The 14,327-nt window shown below is 34.5% G+C and overlaps 1 protein-coding gene across 1 annotated transcript in view; it reads right to left on the bottom strand.

Moving 5' to 3' along the window:
* LOC106470298 (cytochrome P450 4C1-like) overlaps positions 1–11,154 on the bottom strand; it is a 20,262-nt gene extending 9,108 nt beyond the window's left edge. Inside the window, exons 1-7 of the mRNA XM_013930842.2 lie at positions 10,277–11,154; positions 8,680–8,792; positions 6,310–6,395; positions 3,587–3,777; positions 2,915–2,984; positions 1,477–1,603; positions 442–627 (exon numbers count right to left, since the gene is read on the bottom strand). Coding sequence (XP_013786296.2) covers positions 442–627; positions 1,477–1,603; positions 2,915–2,984; positions 3,587–3,777; positions 6,310–6,395; positions 8,680–8,792; positions 10,277–10,517 — 1,014 coding nt within the window. The 5' untranslated portion in view covers positions 10,518–11,154. The remainder of the gene's footprint in view (positions 1–441; positions 628–1,476; positions 1,604–2,914; positions 2,985–3,586; positions 3,778–6,309; positions 6,396–8,679; positions 8,793–10,276) is intronic.
* Positions 11,155–14,327: the final 3,173 nt, after the last annotated feature.

The raw sequence follows: 14,327 nt of genomic DNA, 5'->3' as shown, positions 1-14,327 counted from the left end.
AAGTATGTGTTACTGAATAAGCACGTAGAAAGTGTGTGTTACTGAATAAGCACGTAGATAAGTATGTGTTACTGAATAAGCACGTAGATAAGTATGTGTTACTGAATAAGCACGTAGATAAGTATGTGTTACTGAATAAGTACGTAGATAAGTATTCTGTTACTGAATAAGCACGTAGAAAGTATGTGTTACTGAATAAGCACGTAGATAAGTATGTGTTACTGAATAAGCACGTAGAAAGTACGTGTTACTGAATAAGCACGTAGATAAGTATCTGTTACTGAATAAATGAATAGTTTCCGATAGAAAGGTAGGAAGATTGCAAAGTAATTATGAATATAAGTAGGCAGTAATGAATGGATGGGTGGAGAGACGGTCAAAATTGGAATGGAAAAATTTTGACAAAGCGAATATGAATACTACACGTTCCAATGTTTTCACCTCAAACATGAAAGTGTCCACTTCTTCACGAATGTCTTCTAACGTTAAGCTGGGGTCACTGAGATGATGGGTAATCATTAGGTCTAACAAAGCCTGGCGCCTCTTCAATTTATTCTCGATAGTGCCATCCTGTTCTTTACCAGAAGCTCGACTCATCAGTATCTGGGCTTTGCGATTAAGAATGACCTAGTAAAAGGTATCGTCATGTTTCTTAGTTAAAACCTTAGACCAGAAATGTTCTATTAACCATAATATCTTCATTCTATAGAAATTGTGACTAAGTTTGCTTTAAATATGCAATATACTTACATAAATATATTAAACAATTGTATTTAAAAATCATGATCGTGTTTTTAAACTCTTTGAACTAACTGAATGACAGCTTCGGCCTACCCAGTCAGTCTGCATGGTGGTTTCTGTGTGTAGATACATCAAACGAATTACCTTTTTTCTAGCTCCCTGCAATTTGTCTCCAAAGTACACCTCCTGTCCGTCCAACGTAAACTCCAGGGACTGGGCCCACTCAAAATTTGGTTTTAATTTCTTAAAATATGTATGTTTTGTGCTGATTTAAGTTCATAAGTAATATATAAGCATATATACATAAATCACAAAAAAATAGAAAAATACATAAAGTAATTTAATGGAGTTTCGTTCCATATAGGCCTAACTATTGTATAAAAACCTGAAAGTATAAAAAATGGCATTCATTTCTCAGGATGAATATTATATCGTACCATATAGGCCTAACTGTTGTATAAAAGAAGCCTGAAAATATAGTAAATGTTGTCATTCATTTATCATAAAGAATAATATATGAAAATAAGGATAAGTCTTGAATTTTGAAACATAAGATTTTCATTTAATTTTTTTTTTCTTCAGTAAGCAGTTGTTGTTCTTAAACAATCTTAACAAAGCCCAAACACATGGGATGAACAAAGAAGGTAATACAAAGGCTACAGTACTTAATTAAGATTTATTATTTGCGCCACTATATTATTTGGGTTATTTCTGTCACTCTACATAATTACTTACCGTTCTGGTAAAATTGTGTAGCTCTGCTAAGCTTTTATTAAAACGGCGTCCGTAAGAAGATATTGAAAATAATATCGTAGGCCAAAGCCACGGTCGTATCATACGACACACGAACATTTCACCAACCCTTTTTAAAGAAAAAATAACTTATCATTGTGTCATGCCCTATTTACTGAATGGAAAGGAAAATATCATCTCGGGTTTCACAACTAATTTTTTATTTATAAGTTAACTTTACAGCACGTTCTCTCGGCTTCGCTCAGATTGGCCTAAAAATTCACTGTGACGTAATGACAGGGTTCAGTTTGTTTGTTCGCTGTTCCATTATGAAAATGAATGAACTAAACCTAACACTTTAAAGTACTTTCATCGAGGTAGGCTTAAATCGTTTGTTGCTATCGTAAAAAAAAACTAAAAAAAACCCTAACCTACCTAGGTTTAACTTGTTTATTATTCTATAAGTAACATAAATATGACAATATTTATATAACACCTGCTTAAATTAATATTTAGCAAACGTATATATAAACCTCAGTAGTTTTGTAATTCGTCCTATTTTTTTTCGTCAATAACACCAATTAGGTTAAAACTCTGGGCTTGCAAAAATAAAGGTTAAAGCCACTGGCAATAACCAGAAACCCATTATTTTTCTTTCGTTGATTTGCGGATATTAGGTGGCCCACAGAGTTAAGTTACGTCAAGCAAAGTTCAATGATGGGACAGAAAAAGGGCTGGAAAGTTTGGTAATCAAACCGTCGAAACTGGTGAAAAAGGACCCTTCAAATACCTTTGATGAGTTTTAAATCGATCATAATATTTTAGAACAAAAGTTTCTTTACGGTATTCTTAAACATTTTACACATTATAAACTGTACAAAGACCCCTTACATACAGAAATACGAGTATAAAATATCACAGAAAACTAATAATTAATATTTTTACCATTTGCATCTCCTCTTTTCTCTTTATTTCTGTTGAGATTTTTATTTTTTTTACTTTGGTTTTCTTTTTGTATTAGAAATTAGAGGTCCTGACCCTCTGTTCCCTCCCGATCTGTTTCTGAATAGTCCAAGTACTTCAGTATCACATCAAACAAGGAACAGAAACGTAAGGAAAACGCGAGAAAAAATATTTTAAGGATGCTCTATCTTTTCATAGTTGTATGCTGTCTTTAGTTATACGACTCTCGTTAATTAACATATACATAAAACAAACAATAATCTAAACTTGATTTATTTAACAGTTATTACAATATATGGGTGTTTAAAATATTCCCAAAACTGACTTAATTCTCGGTTGCTGGCAAAGTTCTGTTTGGTGTTATTACGTTTTATTTATATTTACTACAGCTTACTTGATTTTCACTTGACAATTAACTTTTCTTGTAGCATTTCCTTTAAATCCATCAAAAACATAGAAAAAGGAAGTATACGCTTACTCGTACAAAGATTTCAGATACGGCGATTCTGTATTTTCTTGGGTGCACATCCTTATCCCCATTGCACTTTCTGAAACATATAATTAAATAATATTATTGGCGAACAATTATTATCGAAATTTTTCGAATGTGTATTTGTGTAAGTTATAATATAGCCTGCCAGATGATTTTTTTTTGTTTTCAAAACGACATTCTGTGACGGAATTTTCGTTTTTTGTTTTTTAACATTGAGTTTACCAGTAGAATAGATTTTCAAATTTACAAGAAGGTCAAAATGAAAGTCAGTTTATAGATTTATTTTGTTCTAAGCTGCATAGTCAGTTTTTCAAATATAAGTGTCATAAACTTGAAATATCTTTATAGACAACCTATACAACCAAAACCTTCAATTGCAAAGTACATAATAAATTGATGAGCATGATAATCTTGACATTGAGATGTTATTTTAAAATGTATTTGGGTTTTACTGATTCTATTAGTAGGTAACAAGAATAAACATTTGTTGCTGTTTTTCACGGCGCTTTTTCGTAAAACAAAATTACAAATAAGTAAAGTTTACTGCAGATGATCGTAAGAGTAAATAAAAAAGTGGCCTTATGGGTTTTACAAACACAAATAACACTTAACTTTTAACATAAACGTTTTTCCCTAAATAGGAAAATCAAAGCTCACCACAAATTATGTCCAATGTACAAAGAGTAACATATTTAATTATGTCCACCCATTTCTCGCTTTGAGCTTGCCTCAACTTTTCCACTAAGATTTGACTCTGTTCGTTGAATACTGGAATGAAGTCTTCAAGAATTCGGAAGTGAAAAGCGGGAGTTAACAACTTCCGTCTTTTTCTCCATTTACTTCCGAAACTAATAATAAAATAAGATAAATATTTTCAAAGATAACTTTCATATATATATATATATACTTGTAACAGTTTTTAAAACGACATACAAGCCTGATTTATTAAACTGTCGTTAATAACGTTGAAATTATCAAGAAAAATAAAATATAAATAGTGCAAGGCTTCTTAACACTAAGGTCACTGACCTGCAATAGAAAATTGACGAAGTGGTGGTGTAAACGAAAGTAGACAGTTTACTAATTTTTTTTATTTAGAGTGTAAGGTTTTTACCCATTTCTTGCTTTAGTTTTTTCCACATCGCCACTGTACAGCCTGGACCTCAAGTACCAAAAAATAATCATCTGTTCATTTATTTTCTTTTTCCACACACTTCTGTAGCATACAACTCACATTTGTCGTCCTTTATCAGTTCGCTGAATTATCACTTTCAACATATTTTACTTGTTTAATGTAAGATTACCTCAAGCGAATACGATGTAATATAATTTGCGTTACTTCAAGCAGGAATTAGCTTTGAGAAAGACTTGATAAATTAGAATTTTCAATTTTAGGGATCTCTAACCCAGCTGTTTAGTCAAATTTTGCATAAAAGTTTAGGTTCAAAATTCAAATTTATTAAGTCTTACTCTAAGTTAATTCCCACTTGAGGTGACATAAATTATTTTACACTTAGATAGTATTTGCTTGACGTAATCTTACAATCAGTCAACCCGCACCCTTATATTTAACTAACATCGCTTTTTTTTCAGTATTGTTACACACTTAACATCAATGTCATCGCTTTTTTTTCAGTGTTGTTGCATAGTCAACATCAATGTCATCGCTTTTTTTTCAGTATTGTTCCACAGTCAACATCAATGTCATCGCTTTTTTTTCAGTATTGTTCCATTAATATTTGTTTGTTTGTTAAGCGTAAAGCGACATAACGGGCTGCCTGTGCTGTTACCGTCGCAGGTATTAAACCCTGATGTTTAGCGTAATAAGCTCTCAAGTTTACCGCTGTGCTACGAGGGGTACGTTGATCACTAGCACGTTATAATGTGTCAACGTAGGCATCATTTGATTATCATTAAGTGACGCTATTATTTAATTTAACGTATAAATGAAGTATGTTGGTTGTTGTTTTAACGCAGAGTTACAGATTAGGCTATCTGCGTTCTGCCCATCGCGAGGAATCAAACCCAGGATTTTAGCGTTGTAACTAATTAGGCTAGTTTCCTGCATGACCACCCTAAAAAAGAAGAAAAAATCTACAAAGAACGTTATAAATAACGTTTTGTTCCCCAGAATACAAAGTAAGAAAAGATTAAAATTAAAGCTATTGTATAACAAGCAATGAGTTACGTGATATAGGTTTAACAGCAACAACCTTTTCGTTGAGTTACGTGATATAGGATTAATAGCAGCATCATTTTACGTTGAGTTACGTGATATAGGTTTAACAGCAGCAACCTTTTCGTTGAGTTACGTGATATAGGATTAACAGCAGCACCATTTTACGTTGAGTTACGTGATATAGGTTTAACAGCAACAACCTTTTCGTTGAGTTACGTGATATAGGATTAATAGCAGCATCATTTTACGTTGAGTTACGTGACATACAATTAACAAGAGCAACCTTTTACGTTGAGTTACGTGATGTAGGATTAACAGCAGCAACCTTTTACGTTCTGTTTTCGAGCACTATGTCTTATTAAGCTAAGACATTTCGTTCTACAGATGTGACTCTGTTGGACAATTTACCAAATGGAAATTAAGCCTTTTCTTGTAACGGACATCGGAACTTTTATCCAAGTTAGTTTTCATAATATATATATATATTTATTTTGAAACTAATCATCAAATTTTAAAATCTCTCTAATTTTTTAAAACATCTTGAAATCCCCCTACAAAACAATACATACAACCTTCAGTGACGTAGAAGCTGGGGCAGCTAAACAACAGGCTATATAAAACATATAATTAAACAGTGTTATTACTGTGTTGGTATTTAAAAAAATATATATTATAGATGGTAGCATTACATTTCGCTGATCTAAACACACATAATAATATGCATTGAATTTCATCCTACTAAAACAAGACATTAATAATCTGTGTTCATTTACAAAAACAAGCTATTATTGACTTTATTATTTATTGAATAATGTATTTGTTTTGTAAGAATTATCTTTTGAAAAATTGAAACAAAACTATTTATCTGTAAAATGTATTATAATGGTATTTTTTTAGCAAATCCACATAATGGTATCATTTTAAAATAATCATATATGAATATGTATATGTGTGTGTGTGTATATATTCTAAGCAATTAAACTTATTTATATGTTAATAATCGCTTAAATATATTGTTTTTGCCAGTAGGTAAAGTATAACGTGTGTGTGTTATATCTTCTTGGTTGCATTAAAATATGGTATGACGAGTATAATCAATGATGCTTTGACAACATAACTGAAAAATGTTATAAACTGGGAATTTGTTGTGCCCTCCCCCAAATACAAATAATACTCCCATGGCCCTGATCTTATTAATTACCTTGTCAACAACCCTGATCCCAGCCATGGATGTAAAAAGGAATATTCGGTTGATTTTTCTAATACTGTGGAACTTCTGAGAATCACCTGAAATGAAAAACAAACCCATCCTACATTACTCAGTTCCATACATGCATCACAATGTCTTAGTTTGTAATAACAGTTTTTAGTTTCTTGACCTTGACATTCTGCTTATAAATAAGTAAAACATATATTGAAAGTGCTTAAGCTGGATGTGTTTGTTATACCCTATTGTATATTTGGTCTCGCTAGCGTGTGAATGGGGTAACGAACACAGTTTAACACATGGCACTCCCAGGATCCCGAGTTGGGGCCAGGAACACAAAATTCAATGTCAGATTCGGGTTAAACGGCCCCCAAAACCTACCCCTAAGCTACCATCATGCTTGGGTGACATTTCGGATTCGTTTTAGCCTCCATCCCTCTCCTCACCTTAATACCAATGTCGCTACACCATATAGAAATGACACACATATACACATGGGCCATCTCGAGTCCTTCTATCAATTACCTACCCCTAAACTACCATCATGCCTGGGTGACATTTCGGGTTCGTTTTAGCCTCCATCCCTCTCCTCACCTTAATACCAATGTCGCTACACCATATAGAAATGACACACATATACACATGGGCCATCTCGAGTCCTTCTATCAATTACCTACCCCTAAACTACCATCATGCCTGTGTGACATTTCGGATTCGTTTTAGCCTCCATCCCTCTCCTCACCTTAATACCAATGTCACTACACCATATAGAAATGACACACATATACACACCTGGGCCATCTCGAGTCCTTCTATCAATTTTAGCCCTGCTAGTTCCAAAACTGTCTGAGAAACTCGCGGACAAAGATTTTTTAATGTTTATTATGTTACGAAAAATAACAGAAGTACAATTTCCTGAAACTTATTCTATACTTGGAATATAGCATGAGTTTAATGGTCAATACTCAAATGTTTATTCTAACAGGATCGCGCTTCCTACCATGATGTGTAATATATTCTACATAAACACGATGTTACAAAGTTTGTTAGGCTCATGTCTAATTTCAATGTAACAATATTAACATCGTGGAATGGTCCACTTAGAGTCCAAATCCCCACCCTATAGAACATCTTTGGAAACATATAGAAGGATCATTTAATTTGTCCAGTTAGATTATTGTGAGTCAGTATTTTATGTGAAACTAGTTGGAGTATCCGTCCTTTGGACTTGTGAAATAAAAACTCGTTTGTAACAAGGGTTTTTATTTATTTTTTCTGTTGTTTTTGTCATATCTAAGATTCTTCATGGATCAAAATAGCTATTCTTCACATCTTAAAACACAGTGTACCAAGTGTTCTAAAAGCCACCCCTCCTCTTTAGCCGGCAACGTACAGAAAACCGATGGACACAATGTTGAGAAATTCGGCGCTGTGTAGACAATTTGACCATGCGGAAGACATTACAAAACTGCTCGAATATGGATCTGCTTTTATCATGGAATATGTTTTGGATAGGGCAGGCGGGTGGTTAGGGATAGGAATCTCTATTCGCACTACAGCAGTAATTGGTTAAGTATGATATTGGACGATGGATTTTATACCATGTGGTCATCATAACACACCACACGACTGTCAACGTGTTCTTTTACACGGTCACATTAGTTTTAACACCCAGTCTAACTTCACAATGTCCATCGGTTTCCAGGACGACGAAAATGACTTTAGAAACACAGGATATATCCGTAAAATAAGGTATTTATTACAGACCACACTCTTATGGAATGTTTTTACTCCCTGACACTGACTATTATATTTGAGTATTTTAAGCCATCGTCTACCCCTTCTTATGACCAGATAGATATATTCTTACTAGACAAAATAGTTTTTCACAAGAAAACAGTAGAATTTTGATAACATGTTATTGAAGTTATTTAAGTTTGTTTTTAATTTTTGCGCAAAGCAACACGAGGGATATCTGCACTAGCCGTCCCTAATTTAGCAGTGTAAGACTAGAGGGAAGGCAGCTTGTCATCACCACCCACCGCCAACTCTTGGGCTACTCTTCTACCATGAAATAGTGCGATTGACCGTCACATTATAACGCCCCCACGGCTGAAAGGGCGAGCATGTTTGGTGGGATGTGGATTCGAACCCGCGACCCTCATATTGTGAGTCGATCGCCCTAACCACCTGGCCATGCCGGGCCACTTATTTAAGTACTAATTTTACATCTAGTACTGTTATCCAAAAACTGAAATTGACAACTTATTACACGATATACGCCAGGGACTGGGTAAGCAGTAAGATTGTTCTTATTTTTCTTATAAGGTGATCTAGGAAAGAATGCAATGTTTGTTTACCTACCTCTATAGTTTCTGGTTTGAAAAACGCTACAGAAGGTCGAATTCCATTCCAGAACCGATATATCCTTTCCTCATGAAATAGATGAGCGAACCCACAGGTTACTTGGAATAGTACTAAAGAAAGTAAAAATGAATTCAGACTATGTTTCTCAACCTTTTTCTGCTCAGAACACCCCTTCACATAGTCTCCAATTTCCACATAGAAATCTCCTCCCAAATAGGTTCCGTATGAAATGAAATTTGGCAACCTTCATTTTTCTTTTAGTGACATAGAATCTTTTCAGATATGTGACGTAGCAATTTATTTGTTGTTGTTTTTTTACAATTTTTTGCTAAAACCTGGCGGCACCCCAAGCGGAAGTTTGTTTATTTTTCTTGAATTTCGCAAAGCTACACGAGGGCTATCTGCGCTAGCCGTCCCCAATTTAACAGTGTAAGACCTAGAGGGAAGGCAGTGACGGTCAATCCCATTATTCGTGGGTAAAAGAGTAGCCCAAGAGTTGGCGGTGGGTGGTGATGACTAGCTGCCTTCCCTCTAGTCTTACACTGCTAAATTAGGGATGGCTAGCGCAGATAGCCCTCGTGTAGCTTTGCGCGAAATTCAAAACAAACAAACAATTTTGTTTTTAACAAGCAAGTGTAATTTTTGTAAATTAAAAGCGTTTCTTTAAGTGTAGATGTCCAAAACTTTCCTTATTTAAGACTAATTCTAGGGGTTTTTAAACCCAAAAGATTTTTAGGGAAAAGATAGAAGACACAGCTGCAAATAAGTACGGTTGTTGTTTCATGTTATATTTGTATCAGTGACAATTTAATGATTTGTATCTCATCGCGTGGGCAGTGCTTATAAAATATTATAATAATCATGTTGTACATATGAGAAACTTGTAATAATCACTTACAACCCATAAGGAACTCATAATGTTCATTTAAAACCCATAAGAAACTCATAATGTTCATTTACAAACCATAAGAAACTCATAATGTTCATTTACAACCTTTAAGAAACTTGTAATGTTCACTTACAACCCATAAGAAACTTTTAATGTTCATTTACAACCCAAAATCTCATAATGTTTATTTAGAACCCATAAAGAACTCATAATGTCCATTTACAACCCATAATAAACTCATAATGTTTATTTATAACCCATAGGGAACTCATAATATTCACTTACAACTCATAAAAATTCATAATGTTCACTTACAACCCATAAAAAAATTCATAATGTTCACTTACAACCCATAAAAAAATTCATAATGTTCAGTTACAACCCCATGAGGAACACATCGGGTAGAATAAAAAAAACAAAAAACATTTCTCTGAAGTCGTTTGTCGTATTCATTGAAAATGGTTTCCATCCTTCAGTCAGCACTGAAAACTTTAAAAATAATAAAAAGATTATTCCCAGCAAACTAGGTCACGAGCGGCCTGTTATTTTCGATGCGCAATATCTGCCAGACTGCTGCGCGGTAGCGCATGCGCGCAGCGTATGGGTAACACTGATTCAATCATACTAGTATATCACACAAGTAATTAGTTAATGTTCTAAACAGTAAAATAAGGTGTTATGACTGTCTTGCCTACGTCTACTTACACAAGTTGATGTTATCTATCGTCCTCGCTTCCTTAAGTTGTATGACCAGTGAAGTGTTACCCATGAACGGGTTACGGAAGTCCATCCCTGGTATCTTGTTGATCGTTTTTCTCATGTTGTACCACCGTATCCAAGCTGGGGTGAACGTAAGCACAAAAGATACACATATTAAAAATATGGTGACACACCAGTCATTCAAATATCCTGGAACGCTGCCTAAAAACGCGGTCAATCCGTTCATGACAATATTTAGTGTTCAGTACAGGGAGAAGCTGAGAGATATCTGCTGGATAAAGTCGTGAGTAGAAGTGTTTAGACTGCACAGTATCAGTTTACATTCAATTCCCTTGACATTCAATCCTCACCTCTACACTGACGTACGCTTGGGATTTTGGTTCTGTTTACATAAACAGGTTAGAATTCAGCATTAGAAGCTTGAGGTTAAGAAAATTAATATGTCTGTGATCACAAATAAATTAGGAAGTAAGCAGTGTTCTTAGCTAAAATATCATTTACATTTATCGTATTTCCTGACGAGAAACTGTTCAAGGCTATGTCAGCATGTTTTTTATGACAAAGTAGAGGTAAGTAGACTACTCTTCAGACGTGTACCATCTATATTGTCGGGAAGTTGAGGCTTTGATAATAACGGTCAAAGGTGCTTATCATTTCTGTGATAAGTGAGTTGGGGAGAACAAAAATTTTAATTATGGCTTTTGAAGGAAGCAAGGGTCGCCGAGACAAGTGCGTTCAGAGATGGTGGAGAGCGTGGAAATGACACTTGAGACGAATACTGAATCTATTATAATGACGTTTAAAAGTGGACAAGGACTGTGATAATGGCCACTGGAGGTGCAAGAAGAATATTAAGTAATGAGTGGTGACATTCTATCATAATGACGTTTAAAAGTGGACAAAGACTGTGATAATGGCCACTGGAGGTGGAAGGAGAATATTAAGTAATGATTGGTGACATTCTATCATAATGACGTTTAAAAGTGGACAAAGACTGTGATAATGGCCACTGGAGGGGGAAGGAGAATATTAAGTAATGATTGGTGACATTCTATCATAATGACGTTTAAAAGTGGACAAAGACTGTGATAATGACATATGAAAGTCGGTCTTAAGGTAAAGATGTTGAGATGTAGACAGATTATTTGTGATGAAGACGATTGAAAGTGGGCAGTTTATATGGTAATGACATTTGGAGGTGTGGACAGTTTCTGTACTAATAGCCAAAGAGGATCTCTATGATAATAATGTTTGAAAGTTTTATAGTACCGTATATGTTTACTTGGAAAGTAAAATATTTTCAAAACCTAAATTATAATGTTTTGTTTGTTTGTTTTGAATTTCGCGCAAAGCTACACCAGGGCTATCTGCGCTAGCCGTCCCTAATTTAGCAATGTAAGACTAGAGGGAAGGCAGCTAGTCATCACCACCCACCGCCAACTCTTGGGCTACTCTTTTACCCACGAATAGTGAGATTGGCCGTCACATTATAACGCTCCCACGGCTGAAAGGGCGAGCATATTTGGTGGGACGGGGATTCGAACCCGCGTGAAGAAATTTGAATAATTATATCCATGAACTCAAGGGAAGTAACCATAGAACTGGTCACCCTTTATCATCACCTTCTTGCCCATCTTCTGTCCAAACACGGCCAAACTGCTGGACATAAAATCTCCTCAACTGACTAAAGTTTTAACTCTAGGCCGCACAGACTCGGACCTTGTCATTAAAGAAAGTCTATTTATTAAACAAAATCTCCCTATCTTTAAAAGTGACTTAACTTATGTTGATTATGCTTGTTTTAACTGTTTCTCACTCGTTATATAGATATCTTTATTAATTCATTTATTGTGGATCTGAGTTATATCAAACTTCTCTCACTATTTTTACAACCCACCCACCCCTCACTTTGAATCTTAATACTACCTTTTCAAATGTTTATAGTAGTATATATGCTTCTATTTAACATTAAGATGTAGTAGTTATAGTTTTGTGTTTAGTTGTATTAGCTGAACATGGAATGTATGTATATTCCGCAACGAAATATGTACGAAAGTTCTGTGGCTGTATTGAACAATAAAACGTCTTTTTTCACACAATTTCTTATTATTCACGAAACTCGACCTTCATTTCCGAGTTTACAAACTACAATTATCTCTTACTTCCATCTTCAGATTATACGAAACATGTTCATCGCTTCTTCTTGGTCTTCTGAGTTCACGAACTATGTCCATCACACGCATTTCTCATTACACAGGACCTTCAACTTCGGAGTTCACAAAACATGCTCATCATACTAATTTCATATTCAGAGCTTACAAAACATATACATTACATTACTTTCGCCTCCCGTTGGACAAAGTAAGTTTACGTACTTACAACGCTAAAATCCGGGGTCTGATTCCATGTGGTGGATACAACAGATAGCCTAATGTGGCTTTACTTACTCTAAAAAATATTATCTGTCGAGTTCCCCCCGGTAGATCAGCGGTAAATGTACCGAGTTACAACGCTGTAATCCGGGGTTCGATTCCCCGCGATGGACACGGCAAATAGATTAATGTAGCTTTGTTCTAAAAGACACAGCAGATAATCCAATGTGGCTTTGCTCTGAAAAACACACAAAAACACAGGGAAGTGTGAATTTCATTTCCAATCGTGTAGGTAGATCGATGACATTTTTTTGTATCCCACCGTCCCTGTGCACGAACCATTAAAATTCAGTTGGAATAAAACAAAACAGCGTCGTATAAATCGTAGTGGGCATCTATAACTTAGTGTATAAGTCATTAATTCAGAAAATTCTTACCACTCATAATACATATGATGACACGCTATATTGACCTTTGACACGGTATTGTCAGATCTAAAAACGGGCCGTTATGGCCCGATCTAAACTTTCTTCGGGGGTGTACAGTCGAGTATATCATTCATCATTCCTCACTTGTATAGAATAAGGTATTCGTGGCACATATTTTATTTGTTGGAACTGTAATTATCAACCCCCGAGTTGCAAGGTTTCTTATACAGTTTTCCTACTGATAAGTTATTGTAGATATTTATGGTATCGATAAGAACTGTGATTGAGTTCGTTACAATGAGGATATATTTACCGAAGAAGCTGTCCTTGATCATCTTAGAGCAAGATATCGTAATGTGACTCAGCCAACTCTTCTCTAAGTTGGGTTTTAAGTGGTATTTGTCTTGCACTGACACAAATAAACAGCAAGTGAATGTAAATCTACGTAAAAATTCACTTCTAAGATATAATATTGAGAGGACAGTCCAATTAATTACTCCGTTTATTGTCAATTTTGTAAGTTTTAAGAAGTAATGCGACTGCTAAAACAATACTCTTAATATATCTACTTTGAGACACTTTTACGACTTGTACATTATTGAAAAAAAACATTACTACAGCGGTTAGGTAAAGTGCATTTCTCTCCGACGACTAAAGAAATAAATATTTCCATCAACAAACTGTGTCTGGATAGGTATACAGTCGTCGTGCACGACTTGGAAAAGTAAGCTTATCTGAATCTCTCTCTGGTCGTTCTTTTGGTCAAGGATCAGGTACAACCCAACAGGTTGTTGGTTTAGTTCTTGATTGTCGTGGATGTTTGAGTGTTGAAAGAGCTCACAAGAGATAAGCATCTAATATTTTCAAACTTTGATATTTATTTAAGCTCTATATTTTAATCGCTATACACTCAAAAAACGACTTAATTAAATTAACGAAGATTTTAATTAAATTAGTATCAAATTCTTAATACTATATTTGCCTATTAAGATTCTTAATATTTTTATTAAATATGATCTTAATTACATATGAAGCTCTTCTAATTAACTTACATAATAAATTTTAAATACATTGGCAAATTATAAAATTGCTTAATCAAACAAGTTATCGAAAAAACTTTTAAACCAATTACGTAATAACGTAATTTAATGTCATGAACTATTTACGTTTAGTTTGTCATGTTTATATACATGTCAAAAAATTTTGAAACTTATTATTTTTCTAAAACTTTATTGG

This window comes from Limulus polyphemus, unplaced genomic scaffold (assembly GCF_000517525.1).
Source record: "Limulus polyphemus unplaced genomic scaffold, Limulus_polyphemus-2.1.2 Scaffold3929, whole genome shotgun sequence".
Lineage (NCBI taxonomy): Eukaryota > Metazoa > Arthropoda > Merostomata > Xiphosura > Limulidae > Limulus > Limulus polyphemus.
This window is presented reverse-complemented; position numbering and strand designations above follow the sequence as displayed.